At 39.3% G+C, this 15,033-nt stretch overlaps 2 protein-coding genes across 3 annotated transcripts in view; one reads left to right on the forward strand and one right to left on the reverse strand.

Moving 5' to 3' along the window:
• cdc42bpb (CDC42 binding protein kinase beta (DMPK-like)) overlaps positions 1–3,875 on the forward strand; it is a 159,640-nt gene extending 155,765 nt beyond the window's left edge. The window contains exons 35-37 of the mRNA XM_052013435.1: positions 91–199; positions 2,175–2,236; positions 2,372–3,875. Of these exons, the coding sequence (XP_051869395.1) occupies positions 91–199; positions 2,175–2,236; positions 2,372–2,500 (300 nt within the window). The 3' untranslated portion in view covers positions 2,501–3,875. The remainder of the gene's footprint in view (positions 1–90; positions 200–2,174; positions 2,237–2,371) is intronic.
• A 5,875-nt stretch (positions 3,876–9,750) lies between these two features.
• Positions 9,751–15,033, reverse strand: part of amn (amnion associated transmembrane protein) — a 30,936-nt gene continuing 25,653 nt past the window's right edge. For both annotated transcript variants that reach the window (XM_052025222.1, XM_052025212.1), the window contains exons 11-12: positions 13,542–13,659; positions 9,751–10,794 (exon numbers count right to left, since the gene is read on the reverse strand). In XM_052025222.1, the coding sequence (XP_051881182.1) occupies positions 10,678–10,794; positions 13,542–13,659 (235 nt within the window). In that variant the 3' untranslated portion in view covers positions 9,751–10,677. The remainder of the gene's footprint in view (positions 10,795–13,541; positions 13,660–15,033) is intronic.

The raw sequence follows: 15,033 nt of genomic DNA on the forward strand, positions 1-15,033 counted from the left end.
ATTATCATAAAACACAGTGTTTAACAAGGTGTTGAGCACTTCTCAATAAAGGAAATCAAATTTAATTTAATCTTTTACTTGTTGCTCCAGAGTGTGTCACCGGTATCACAGGATGAGCAGATAAAAGAAAAGCGCGTTTCCCATTCCAATCTTTCAAGGCAACAGCGTAGCAAACAGCACATTACACGTACAGCTTCAGGTAATGATATTTCATTGATCCTGCATATTAAGCACCTTGGCTTGTTACTGAGTGTTGATAACCTCAGGATTGAGAAACAAAGACTTTTTTTTTGAATTCTGGATCATCTCAGGTGCAGAAATGTTTGCTACTAATAAGGACAGCTGGAGATGGAAATCTAATTTTGCCAACATCATTTAATATAACACTGATTATTTCTAGTGGTAAATTGAAGTAGAATAACTTTTTCTTCTTTAAAAATGTTTCCCAGCTCCATCTCCTGGGCATGTATTCATGTGGGGATGACATTTTCATTAAAAGATTATTCATTAAAATACAGGAGGAGGGGAAAAAAAAACATGTGTCACTTTCTTCCTGAACCATAGTTTTAGGCAAAATAATTAGACAAGAGCCAACGTAGGAGAACCTCTTATTTGCCAGCTACAATACTCAGTATTCAGAAATCTCTGTTCCACACATGCAAGAGGCCTATTAAGTAGCAAAATTGAACTTGAAGCTAGTGGAAATTGCAAATTTTCCAGAACATTCCTTTCTAGCACTATAGGTGCAGGTGAGCTCATCGGAATTTAATGTTATTAAAATTAAAATTGTAAATGCTTGAAAAGCTCAACAGGCCAGGCAGCATCTATGGAAAGAGAAACTCAATATTTTGGGTCTCGATCTGAGGAAGGGAAGTTTTTCCACCATTTTCTGTTTTTTTTTTAAATTCAGTTTTTGGTAGTTTATTAATTTTTGACAAGGCCAGCTTTATTGTCTATCTCTAATTGCCTTTGAAGGTGGTGGTGAGCCATCTTGAACTGCTGGAGTGAAGGCACTCCCATAGTGCTGTTTGACAGGGAGTTCCAAAATTTAGAGCTAGGACCATTGGTGATGTATTTACAAGTCATGATGGCGCTTCTATGCACCTCCAATGCTTATCCTCCTCAATGGTAGAGGTCACTAGTTTACAAGGTGTGTTGGAATAGCCTAGGTGCGTAACCGCAGTGCATATCATCCACTTTGTGCTTGTGGTGGAAAGGGTGGTGATTTGTCCTGGATGGGGTTGAACTGCTCGAGTATTATCCAAGCTGCACTCTTCAAGGCAAGTGAAAAGCCTCTGGGGTCCCAGCCTTTGCCTGCTCTGGTAACCACATTATTTATGTGATGGGTTCAGTTGAGTTTCTGGTCAATGAACACTCCCAGGATGTTGATGATGGGAGACTCTGTGATGGTAAAGGTATTAAATGTGAAGAATGGTTCGATTCTTCCTTGTTGGAGTTAATGTTACTTCCCACTTATCAGCCCATGTATGCACATTGACTAGGACTAGCTACCTGGCCGGTAGGGGCTTCTCCATTTGCTGAGTATCTGCAAAAGGAACTAAACATTTGTGCAATCATCAGTGGGCCTTTTCTGACCTAGTGGAAGGAAGGTCATTGATGCAGCAACGAAAGATGACCGCTACTAGGATACTGCCCTGGCAAATGCCTGAAGTGATTTCCTGGAGCAAAGATAATTGACTTCCATTAAACTACAACCATCATATTTTGTGCAAGGTATGACTCTACTCTTTGGTGTGATTCCCACTGGCGTCACTGTTACTGATTCTCCTTGATGTCAAGGGCAGTCACTCACCCATGCTCTGGAATGCAGTCCCTTTCACATTGTTGATCCTTTGCTTCCTTTTAGTCAGTTACTAACAGACACCCTTGTCTTGTGCTCACTCCTCATTGATTTTAGTTTGAGTTAACATTTTTTGAACTCTAGATAGACCAGATCATAATTTTCCTGCCAGTTCAGGATATCACTTCAGCAAAAATCTGAGATTGATTCCAAAGATATGCTGGTCATCATTTATTAGGTTAGTTACTTTTGGATATTCTTCACTGCTTATTGATTACTAGTCCTGAGCTTTGTATGGTATCTATAAATAGTTGTGCTACTCATTAAATATGTCAAGGTACTTTCATTTGATGTACTGATTTCTTGTACTTAGGTGGGGAGGCTGTTATGACATCACGTAATATTTCTGATCCTGACCAAGATTTTGAAAGAGAGGTAAGTACTTGGGTATAATTGTTCAATCTCAGTTCACTTCCAATTATAATGAAAATATTAGTCAGTATTTAATTGTGTTTTCTTGAAGAGTAGTGCAAACATAAACTGATGTGCATACCTTTTACTTCTCTTCAGGACTCTGATTCAACAAGGCATTCAACACCTTCAAACAGCTCAAATCCAAGTAGTCCACCAAGCCCAAACTCTCCTCACAGGAACCAAATTACACTGGATGGTTTGGACCACTCGACATGTGATGCATGATGATCAACTTCGGTAATACTTTACGATGTTTAAAGCCACAAACCAATAGGATTTTCCATTTTTATTCAATCTAGAAAAATGAAATTTTTTTGAATTGCTACAAGAAAGTGCCAAGAATGAAGAATAATTTCTTCTTTTAATTCTTGCTGATTGCACATTAAATTATGTATTCATGCTCCTTTATGAACAATTCTAGCTTATTTTGACTGTCAGCCTGATAAAATGACTAGGTATCATGCATATTCTTTGGTGATTACAGTTTTGTGCAGTGTTGATAAATTGCAACCTTTTAACAGCCAAATAAATTTGGGATTATGAGGCTTACACATTCTTTTACACCAAACTTTCCTTCCAAATTTCTAATAGTTGGTAAATGGTGAAATAAAATTGTCCTTGTTTGTGCATCTTAGTTTATAAATATAAATGAAAAAAAATGTTTTCTTCAGGGTATACATGACACCAGTAAATAATACTGTGAATACGAATTTTAGTTGCCTTTTGTATTACTGTTTTTAATCTCTGAAGTAGATGTACTTTCTTTGTGCTAGCATTGTAGTGAAAGACCACATCTGTCAATTATGCGCCCAATGCTGAAACATTAATGCTGGGAAATGCCAGACATGGACCTGCTGCATCTTAAAATATACAGTTATTGTAAAAGATATTAAAAGTGTGATTGATTGTTCTATTGCTGATTGAGGTAGCATAGATGTTTCAAGAATTGGTGGTCCCTGGGAATATAAGGAAGCCACATTAATTTGATCCTTTTCAAAAACGGTCATTGCATGAATATACATTCCTACAAAAATGTTGTATTGTTATGTTATTGTAAAAACAAACTTCATGGCAGTCTTGTACATTTTGATATGCACCCAGATGATATGCTCCTTCTGAAGGGAGTTAGTGTGCGTATGTCAGTGTATATATAACTCATGTTCAGTGTATGATAAACATTAATACTCAGAATTTTGTCCAAATTGCATTAAAGGCTTGTACACACAGCCAGTATATCTGTTTTATCATCACACCTGTGTGCCTTCTGTGCCGTATTTGACAATTTACTGTTCATACAGATGCCGTATGATTTCCCTACTCAAGATCACTGTAAAGAGATTGCATGTTTTAGTCAACCAGATCCCCGTCTGAGTGGATGGTAATTGTGACGTGCCACATTAAGCAACTAATCAAACTACTTATCTCTCATTTACTTAAAAGGGCTCACTGTGGAGCCTAACACTACTGGTGAAACAGTTTGATTTTTTTTTGTTAATTTGTGAAAGTGGGTAGTCTTAAAATCAGCTAACCACTCTTTGTAATTATGGAATTGTGCTTTGATAAAGTACTGAAAATTGAACTGTCAATAAAGCATAAAAGGAAGGTACCAAACTGCTTACTGGCCTGTGAACAAATAACTGTTGGGGGAGAGTGGGAATCGGGGCTGGGTGGGGGGGGGGGGGGGGGGGGGGGGTGGGGGGGAGGGAGCAGGGAAGATGTGACTTGTGGTGGGATCATGTTAGAAGTTGAGGGTGAAGGTGGATACAAAGGCTGGAAACTCCAACAAGATCCCACTGTGTCATATTATCTCCTCTCCCTTTGTTGGATTTTGCAAGGACTGCTCTTCCGTCCCCACTCACCACAACCCAAGGAGCTGCAACAATTGTCCTTTCACCTCTTCCCTTCCCACCATCCAGGTGCCCAATCATTCCAGGTTAAGCAATTCACTTACCTACTTCCACTGTTCACAATGTAGCCTCCTCTGTACTGGAGAAATCAAATGCAGATTAGAGGATCACTTCACAGAGCCCCACTGCTCAGACTGCAGGGCTGATTCCTGAGTTTGCTGCCATTTTAATGCTTGTGTCCCATTTTCTCCTCATAATACTCAAGCTCCTTATCAACTGCTCTGTCTTAACCTATTTCCATGTGTTCACTTCTCCTCCCAGTTCTGCTTTGAACTGTAAACCCTCCACCTTCCCTCAACTCTGAGGAAGGAAGGGTCCCAGACCCAAAACATTAACAGATTGCACAAGTGTGGCTGAGTTCTTCTAGCATGTTATGGAAAGAATGCCTGATATTTAAATTCAGTTATTGCTGCCCCTGCACCTTGTCATTGCAGGGTGTGCAATATCCCATAATAGATACTGTATTCTCAGCTTATAGGAGAAAGAAGCCTGTTGGTCTCAGAAGGAAGATGTGGCTGAGCTGTGTTCGCTCCTGGATTCATGAAGAGGTACAAGCTGTTTAATGCCCACATCCAATTAGCAAAGATTGTCACAATGACAAGTAAAACACATCTAGAAGTATGCGGAATTAAGTGTCACCTATCTGTTCAAGGACATCACTCTTCTCACCAATCTTAAGAGGGACACCCTATCCTTCGGTCTGCACCCTCTCACATCCATCCCACAGTCAGCATTGGCATTCCACTGCAACTTACTGCACCAGCATGTCTATTTGCCGGAGTAACCATTAACAAGTGCTCTCCGTTCAATGCACAGAATTACTGTCATTTGCATCGCTTTCCTTCACAAGCAAGCACAAGCTGTCAGGAAAATGCAAAGAACCAAATATCACCTGCAGGGAAGACAAGCCTAATGATGATACCAGGGCCAAGCACCACTTTCAGAGATGGCAAGATGGTCAGAACGTGTATTGAAATACCCTACAGCAATAAGAATGAACAAATGCAATCAGACATAATTTATCCAATTGCTTTGAAAGTGAAATGATTGGCCCATCAAGTTCTCCTTACTAGCAAAATAAGAAAACCTAGTTAGTGAACAAGTTGAATGTTGCTGCCTAACCATATCATCTCTCATTGTGTGGGGAAGCATTGGCCTCCCTTAAAGTATTGCACAGTTAGTGTATTTAACTTTAAATATACTCTGAAGTATCATAGAACAGTACAGGCCCTTTGGCCCATGATGTTGTGCCGCCATTTCATCCTGCTCTAAGATCTATCTAACCCTTCCCTCCTACATAGCAACATGAAGGATAGAGGGTATCTGCCACCACAACCTCTGCCAGCAGTGCGTTCCACGCACCCACCACTCTGTGTAAAAAAAAAACTTACCTCTGACATCCCCTTTTATACCTTACTCCAATCAATCACCTTTAAATTATGTTAGCCATTTTCCACTCTGTGTAAAAAAAAACTTACCTCTGACATCCCCTTTTATACCTTACTCCAATCAATCACCTTTAAATTATGTTAGCCATTTTCGCCCTGGGAAAAAGTCTCTTGCCTGTCCACTTGATCTATGCCTCTTGTCATCTTGTACACCTCTACCAAGTCACCTCTCATCCTCCTCCTCTCCAAAGAGAAAAGCCCTAGCTCGCTCACCCTATCCTCATAAGACATGCTCTCCAATCCAGGCAAATCTCCTCTGCACCCTCTAAAGCTTCCACATCCTTCCTATAATGAGGCGACCAGAACTGAACACAATACTCCAAGTGCGGTCTAACCACTTAAGTTATTACTTTATATTTTCACTTTAGTTGACAACTACTGTTAGTTTTGAATATTTTTGTATTGCTATCATTAGAAATTACAATGGATGCCAGAAATAAAACCTATTAAGAAATGCACCAGACTATGCTATTTAAGTCCAAAATAAGGTGCACTTCAGTGACTTGCAAAAGTCTCAGATGACCTGGATGTTTGTTTATAGTATTCTACATACAGTGAGGCTTTTTCTTTGAAAAAGCACAAGACTGCACTCTGCCCAGACATGAAATACAAGTCTGCAATTAAATGTTTCACAGGCCTGGGAGAGCAAAGGCACATTGTCCTTCAATGTATCCATTCATTATTTGACAGGTTTTCAGTTTGTTTAGTGGATAAAAATCTAAAGCTAACAGTTCAACCAGTTTTTTTTTGCTGCATATTGTGGGTCCACCTGCCACCAATTTACAACATCCCATAGAACAAGATCGAGGGGAACTTACTTATTGCGGCCAGTCAGATATTTAAAATAGTTCTTTGAAACTCATTTAGTTATTTTATTTGTACACTACATTATTGCTAAAAGCTCGTGGTCATTATGTTTCCAATATTTAGATAGAATTCTCCAAATTCTTGCTGCTTCTCCCTGCCACCCCCCCCCCCCCCCCACCCAACAGTCCAAGAAGAAATTACAGTAAAGAGTCACAAGAACAGCTCAACAATCACCTAACTGAATGGCCCTTAAGTTCAAAACATTTTCTGATAAAGGTTAGCCATCTGAGACATCACAAACCATTTCCAGCCTTTTATCATCTTAAATTATGACTGCTCTTGTTTTCTCCTAGTTAGTTGATTTCCAGTCCTGCATTGGATCCGAATACCCCAACACCTGAAATATAAAATTAAATCCACTTACCTCAGCCTGCGATCTCCATCATCTGGAGACTAAGGTTTTCTAAGTCAGCAGCAACAGGAAGCCGTGACATTCTGCTGGCAAACCACAGTCACATGCTCAGTGATCACAGTCATCATCATTCCGAACTTCCTAGCCTCAGGTGGTGGTAGCCAATCTATGCTGCATGAAGCCTGCTTTGGGGAGGTAACTGCTGCTCTCTACACAAAGAAAGAAGACTGGGTGGGCATGCAGATTTGCAAGGGTGCAGATGGGATGCAATTCTGACACCTTTCAGGCATTTCTCTTTTGCCCGATCATTGGAAACTGCATCTCCATTAAAATGGAAATTCAGTATTACAGAAATAGACTTGAGTCCATGCCAACCATCAACCACCCATTTACACTAATCCTATGTTAATTTTCATCTCAGACTTTTCCACCTCCTAGCTTCCTTTTTTTCCCCTCTGCATTTAATACTGTGGAACTTTTTTCATCCTTTGTGGGCAATATTGACCTAACGCCTTTTCTACAGTTGGACATTGCACTGTTATTCAGAGGAGTCGGGATTTCTCCTGATGGCTTGTGCAACATTCTTAGACAACTAAAAACAGCTTGACTAACAATTATCTCATTGCTGTCCATTTGTTTGCATCTTGTGAAAGCAACATTTTCCATTATTGTAACAGTGGCTGCATTTTAAATTAATTATTTGTGGAAAAAACAGATGCATTTCCAAGAGATGTAGTAAACTAGCAAAGGGGGAATGTTATTAATTTCTTTGTTGACATTCCTGAACCTAAACATTGTGAGGGAGCTTATATTAACATTAGTGCAGAAATAAAATTAATTAAATCGAATGGATAAGAAGCCAGTAAGAAGTCTTCTGGACCCTTGCAATAACTTTTATTTGAATTAGTTAATTCAAATAAAGGAAAATTGTGAGAAATTGAAATGCTCAACCAACTGCAATTCTGCACCTTTGCTGAGCACCAGTTCCAATTTTATAATTTTCTTAAAAATTGTCAGGTAGTCTCTGTAGATGGGGTAAGGGGAAGAATGCAATTATGTTTTAAGTTGGAAATGTTATTTCACTTTTGGCACATCATCCCCAAACTACAGATAGTTGGTGTCACTGTGGGTGGAGATTGCATCCATCTTCACCCCTTGGTTTCCCAATTTCAACTTCCTTCAGACGAGCAGAAAGGATGGTGTGATCTAATGTTGTCACGCCTCTGTAATTAGCTGACACTAACATCTGTTTCTCCCTCAGAAACAACATCCCGCATAATGTTAAAACCTAGCTATTTAGCTGACCAACAAATAATGAGTAAAAACTCGCTCCTGAGCCCAACTGTGGTGAAATAAAAGATTTTCATTATCTCAATATTTAAATCATTAAGATATTCTTTTGGAAAGAAACAATATTGTGTGTCATTCTTTTACATTTGATTTATATCAAACGTATCTGACAAAAAACAAAAACAGTGCATTCGTTCCGCAAGCATTGACTTACTGAAGAATACCCCTTATTCAACAAGATAACAATCGAGAGTGAGGAAGGGGTAGAAATTCCTGTAAAATACGATGAAAGACGTGCACTTTAGGTCACAACCTCCCCACATCTAAATTTTGTCTGTAAACTCTCCCGTGAAGTACCTTTTGTTATTTTAAGACAATACATAGATGAAAGTTGTTGTAGTCTCTGCACATTATTGCCAATGAAACTCTTTGAATTCAAGTCACAATTGTAATATAGGAACTATGACAGCCAGCTTTCAAACACCACCTTCCCAGAATCGGCAGTATTTTAGTAATTTAAGTGAGGGATGGATATTGGCTGGAACACTGCAAAAAACTCCCCTTCTCTGAATAATTACATGAGATTTTGCATCCTTAGGTTCCTGACTTTGGACTGATACTAACTGCATTGTACAGAGTTTGTTACCACGCCTTGGGTAATAACAGCATGGGATATGCACCGCAATATGACGTTCCGGTAAATAGGTCTTCTGTATTTCAAAATGTATTTACAAAGGTAGTGCAGTAGCTCCACCTAGTAACTGCTCTGCGCTGATCCTTGCAATTCACACAGAACAAATGACAGACTTACAACTGATTCACAGACTGACAAAAGTCTACCTGCTCCTGGATCATCCCTTCGAGTGTAGGATCGGGAGTGTTCCACTGAACTGAGGTATTCCGCAAAGCAGTGCACCAGATTTTATCAAAGGTTGTCTTACCCTAAGAAGTTGACTTTCCGTTCTAGATATTTTGCTTCCTAAGCTATGTAGCCGAAGCAAAGGGTTTGACAGAAATAAAATATCTTAAAATTTTCTACAAGAATTATGCAGCATAAGTTAGTCAGTCGCATCAACCTGACCATGCAAGTCATCTTTCTATAATTCATGGATTGAACAAGGCTGCTCTGCTCCGCTTCTCCCTCTGCTGGTGAAACTAAAATTAACCTTTCCAACCAAAAACTGCAAAATATTTGCTTAAAAGTAAATAGTTGGCATTTACCGAAAGACTTGGGTTGTTATTTTAAGGAATCACTTGAATAAAAGGAACGCGTTTATTTCTGTGGTTACTAGCTCATGATCTTATTTAAATTTCTTATTTATTTCTTATTTAAATCCTTTTATCACTGTCTGGAAGGAGAGGATGGGGATGCACAGAAATGCAATCTGAGTTACATTTTTCTATTTCATCAGTTTTTTTCTATGAACAATGTTTGAAAACTGAATAAAAACTTTTCAGAAATTGTTAAGAAATAATAATTTTATTTTACCAAATACCTAAAAATATTGGTTTGATGTAATGTTTGCCATACAGAAGGAGATAATAAACAATGACAAGCATTAAAAAGATTGATTTGATTTGACTACCTACGAATATCTCTGTATTTTGATTATTGCCTGAATATTGTTTTATTATGGTCGATCCACTTACCCGTCTTGATGAAGCTGCCTTCATTCGATAAAAGTTTATGCAAATTAATCACGTATACTTAAGGCAATGATAATTTACCTGTTCACAGTTCAAAATAAAACACTCTCTTGTCAGCCTGCATCAGGACATGACAATTCTGCTATGATTAAAATTCCTCCTCCTGGCCTTCTACATGGAAAGGAGCCCTGTGTTAGGCTCACAACTTAATCACATCAGGACTGAATAAGGACAAGGGTGACCAGCACAAGAGTAATAACTTCAGAGCTCTCTCTCACTACTTATAAGTCAGTTTCAAATTAGGAGGATTCACCATAACAATTCTATGATAATGAAGTGTAACCCAGTTCCTTTGGTTCAGTTCTCTCCCGAAGTATTAGTCATTTTTTTAAAAATCTTTTCAATTTTCCATTTCATTGATCCACCTTTGTACCATCATTATTCCCTTGATTCACACTAGGATCTTCTCTTTAATCTAAAATTCAAAGTTCAATTATATTCTTTGATAAGTAAGACTGACATAAAATATTTAGCGTCAAACAGAAAGGAAACAATACGTTGTGGATTCACTAGTTTCACCAGTTAGGGTTTCTAACAGAAAACTCAGTTCATCTGTTCAGCCGGCCCAACATTTGCATATTGAAGGGGAAGAACACATTTTATCATATATTCAAACTTCACCAGAGAAAATTTAAGTACTTCAACAATTTCCAACCATATACACTACCATGTGAGAATAGCTTCAATTGAAACGAGTCTGAAAATGAAGTTAACCGTGACTACCATTCTACCACACTTTTGGTTTACATGGATACACTGGTCTGCAAACGACTCCTAGACTGAATTGTTTTTTAGTACGTTAAAAATTAATACATGGCATAGCACAAAATTTTAACATTCTTGCTCTCCAAAATCATGCCCATCAAATGGTGGAGTAATAATGCTGGTCCCTGCTTGATGTGGGACAATGTTTATTGCATGTTCTCCAGGGTAATGACCGCATGAATCCTACAAAAAAAAATTATCTGGATCAAAATATATAAAAATCAAATCAGGAGATCTGATTGAATTTGGATGTGTGCCTGAATCACAGTGTTGTAACATGTATATCAGGTGATTAGAGATGGCATTCCTGATCTTGTTCGCAGTTTCAGTACTGGGTTTACATTCCACTCACCTCATTTCTGTCAGAACCCCTGATAATGCTCTACATGCACCATTCAACATTAGCAAGATGAAAAACCAACATCAGTGGAATTATCTAATTCTAATGCAGGCTAATTGTACCAGTGAAAATTACACAATACAAACTACGCTACTGACCTAATCCTACACTCTGAAGAGTTCAGCTGCAGCATTCCAGCATTTTGAGTTCACTTCATAACAAGGTGATCACAGAAATTGGACACTGGTACGGAAGCCAACCATACTTTGGGTGCAAAATAACATTTGCAGTACGAAAAGGCAGCTATAATCTCCATATTAAGCATCAAACTGCATACCTTAGAATGGCCCATATTTATCTTTGGGAATAACGTACATCTAATTAGTGGGAGCCAAATTTCAACCTTAAGAAATGATATGCACTAGTTTCAGTTTTCATCCCTTTAATTGGGTAAAGAATGTGCACTTCTAATGCTGTAAATCTCCCATTCTCTTTATGTTTAGGAAATTATATGGGGTCAATTAAGTCAATCTTTACTGATGGCACCCAAGTACTCTTTATTCAAAGATCTATTTTTCTGAGATTGATTTATCACATACACAAAGCTTACATTTTAAGGAATATGGACTGTGAAATGTTAGAACTCTGAACCATATCACCACCCACTGAATGAAGGTGGGGACTTCATAGTGGAGCTTTTGACAAGGTCTTTCTTGGTAGGCTGATCCAGAAGATTAAAGATCGTGTGATCAAAGTTGGTTTGGCCATAGAAGATAGAGAATAGTGGTGGAGAGGTGTAACTGTGACTGGAGGTCTGTGATCAGTAGTGTTCTGCAAGGATAAGTGCTGGGACCTCTGTTTGTGATATAGCAAGTTTGCAGATGGCATGGAAATTGTGGATTTTTTTTGTGGATAGTGAGGAAGGTTGTCAAAGGATTCAGCAGGACATAGACCAGATGGAAATATGGGCAGAGAAATGGCAGATGGAATTTAATCCAGACAAGTGTGATGTGTTGCACTTTGGGAGGTCAAATGCAAGAGGAAAGTATGCAGTAAATAGCAGGACACTTAGGAACATTGATGTACAGAGAGATCTTGGGATGCAAGTCCACAGCTCCCTGAAAGTAGCAATGCAAGCAAATAGGATGCCTTCATTGGTCGGGGTGCTGAGCGCAAAAGTAGGGAAGTCATGTTGCGGCTGTATAAAACTTTAGAGAGGCCACGTTTGGAGTATTGTGTGCAGTTCTGGTCACCGCATTAAAGGAAAGATATGCAGGCTTTGGAGAGAGTACAGAAGAGGTTCACCAGGGTATTGCCTGGAATAGCTACAAGGAGAAGTTGGACAAACTTGGATTGTTTTCTCTGAAGCATCAGAGGCTGAGTGGTGACCTGATAGACATGTATAATATATGAGGGGTATAACTAGGGACGATAGTCAAAGTCTGTATTCCACGGTGGAAATATCTTTAAGGTGAGAGGGGAAAGCTGAAAGAAGATTTACAAGGCAAGTTCTTTGTTTTACACAGAGTGTGGTTGGCACCTAGAACATGCTGCCAGGGTAAGTGATGGAAGCAGATACGACAGCAACATTCAAGAGGCATTTAGACAGGCACATTAACAGACGGGGGAATGAAAGAATATAGACCATGTGCAGTTTAAATTGGCATCATGGTCAGCATAGATGTTGTGGACTGAAGGGCCTGTTCCTGTGCTGTACTGTTCTAGGAGCCCATGAACTATTTCAAGTGCACGTTAATGAAGTCGGTCCCCAGTGGTGCCCCTCCTTGTAACTCAAGATGAATTATTGGGGGACCAGCTGTACCACGCAGTTTTGCTGAGACGAATTCATTCAGGTCTGCGGCAAACATCTAATGAGCCCCAATGTTAATCTGCCACGAGAACAGGGTGTGAGAGATTATGATCCCAGCAATGTGACGAGGTCTTGCCGTCAACCTTGCAGCCCATTTCATTTCTCAGGTGGGGCCTTGGCAAGGGACCTCATTGAAATTCAAAAATCGAGGTGTGATGAAGTTACAGATTAGGAACTTAAACTTCCCGTCATGAGGCCAGTGTCTAGTACCAACCTGGCCAAGGAAAGCTTTCAGTAAGCAGCAGCAGCAACCCCACCCCCACCCCCACCCAAGGTGGAAGGTGTGAGGTTTCAAATAACTATTTCCCTGGGATTGGGGGGGAGGGGGGTTGTGGGGAGGTGGAAAGAAGAACCGGACTGCTCACTGAACTCCACAAGGAAACCTAGGGCACTTCCTACCCCTTCCCCATACCACATATCCCACCCTGTCAGTCATGGGCATTCGGGCCTCCTGCTCCTGTCTGGTAGGACACCTTCCCCTGGCATAGGACCCAGGCCTGGCAATGTTAAAATGAGGCCTGGGGGAAAATGCCCCAACCACACACATCAGTGAACCTGGAATCTGGAGGACATTAACTATCTTAAAAGCAGCTTGAAAGAAATAGATAAAGACTGCCCTCATCTAAGCAGACAGCTACTCTTAAGAGTTCATCTTTTTGGTGTGTGGAACATCATACGAAAACCCTTCATTAAAGGGAAGAAGCAGGTTTTAATACTTACAGGTGATAGGTTTACTTGTGGATCATACACTGGATTGCTAAATCCCTTATCAACAGTCTCTGCAACGTCACAGTTAAAATAATTCTTGAAATTGATGAGGGGTAATGGAATTTTGACTCTGTAAAACCATTTGTGAAAAGATATTATTAATCATTTCTTAAAGATATTACATGCCATAAATTTTTTTGCTACTAATTCCCAGTCAATGCAATTTACATAATTCCTGACAACTACCAACAAAATTTGATTTTTTAATGAGTTTTCCCCAAATACACTTGACATTCCTGAGTCCAGCAAGTGTCCTACTCTGGAGGTCATGCAATCCCTTGAGCGATGAAAATGACAGGGACATATAGTTATTACAAGGGTACAAGAGCTGCATTGCACTTGGTGCCTGCTCATTACCCAAACATGTTGCAGCCAGAAACCAACTGCTATACTTGGACCCAATAAGGATGGTCTCCTGAGAAACAACTATAATATAGAAGCAACTATCAGTGTCCAAATGGAAAGGACAATTCTTCAAAGAGATAATTAAGAGCTACAGTCTACCACAAATGAGATAGAAGAAGAATTTTTCCTTGGCTTCTCAGCTTTGCAATTTAAGGATTGTAGAGTAGGATTAAACAAATCACTAATAAGGACATGAAAGACCTTTGTGGCAGAAATTATTGCATCAGATTGACTGCCACCAGATTGAAATTCTATCAAATAGAGATCTAGTTTCTAAGTATCTTTCCTGGACTGATCATCGAGCTTTTCAAAACATTTTAACATAAATCTGGTATTTTTAAAATATTGTTTAAAGAATGTATAAAATGATATTATAAACAGCAAGCAGGATTTACAATATAAACCACAAAACAATTGCATACCTAATAACAGGGACAAGTTCACTTACATACGAGACCCAAGTGTTTCCAATTCCCCCTCTAATTCAAAACACATTAAATTTTGGTTTGCGTACAGCTTCTAAATTAAACTGCTTTACAATGAGACAGAAGCACCAAGCAGAATCCTGCTAAAACAAATCACTATCAAAGCACACAGTCCTAATAAGTTGGAATTGTTCTATATTTAACTGTCCTCGGTGTTAAATTTAGTAACATCAATGGTCTGGGCTGAATTGGCTAATCCAGCTCAGAAGATCATGGAATCTAATCAGTATTGTCAGGCAAATTGACAGAACAGAATGACAGAACTGAGAAGCGAGAAGGGAGCTATCTCACAGCTGGGAGCGTTTTGCAGAGAGGGAACGAGAGAAGGAAATCTGCAGGGAAATTACAGAGAGGTGCAACAACTGTAGAACTTCATTCCCCTGGTATTCATTGGAATATAAGTGTCAAGGGCAACAAACAGGAGAAATTTCTGAAATGTGTTCAAGAGATCGTCCTTGATCAGTATGTTTTCAACCCAACAAAGGAGGTGACATTGTGGGATCTGGTGCTGGGGAATGAGATGTGCCAACTGGATCCAAGGTCAGTGATAATTA

This window comes from Pristis pectinata, chromosome 1 (assembly GCF_009764475.1).
Source record: "Pristis pectinata isolate sPriPec2 chromosome 1, sPriPec2.1.pri, whole genome shotgun sequence".
In the NCBI taxonomy this organism is placed as follows: Eukaryota; Metazoa; Chordata; class Chondrichthyes; order Rhinopristiformes; family Pristidae; genus Pristis; species Pristis pectinata.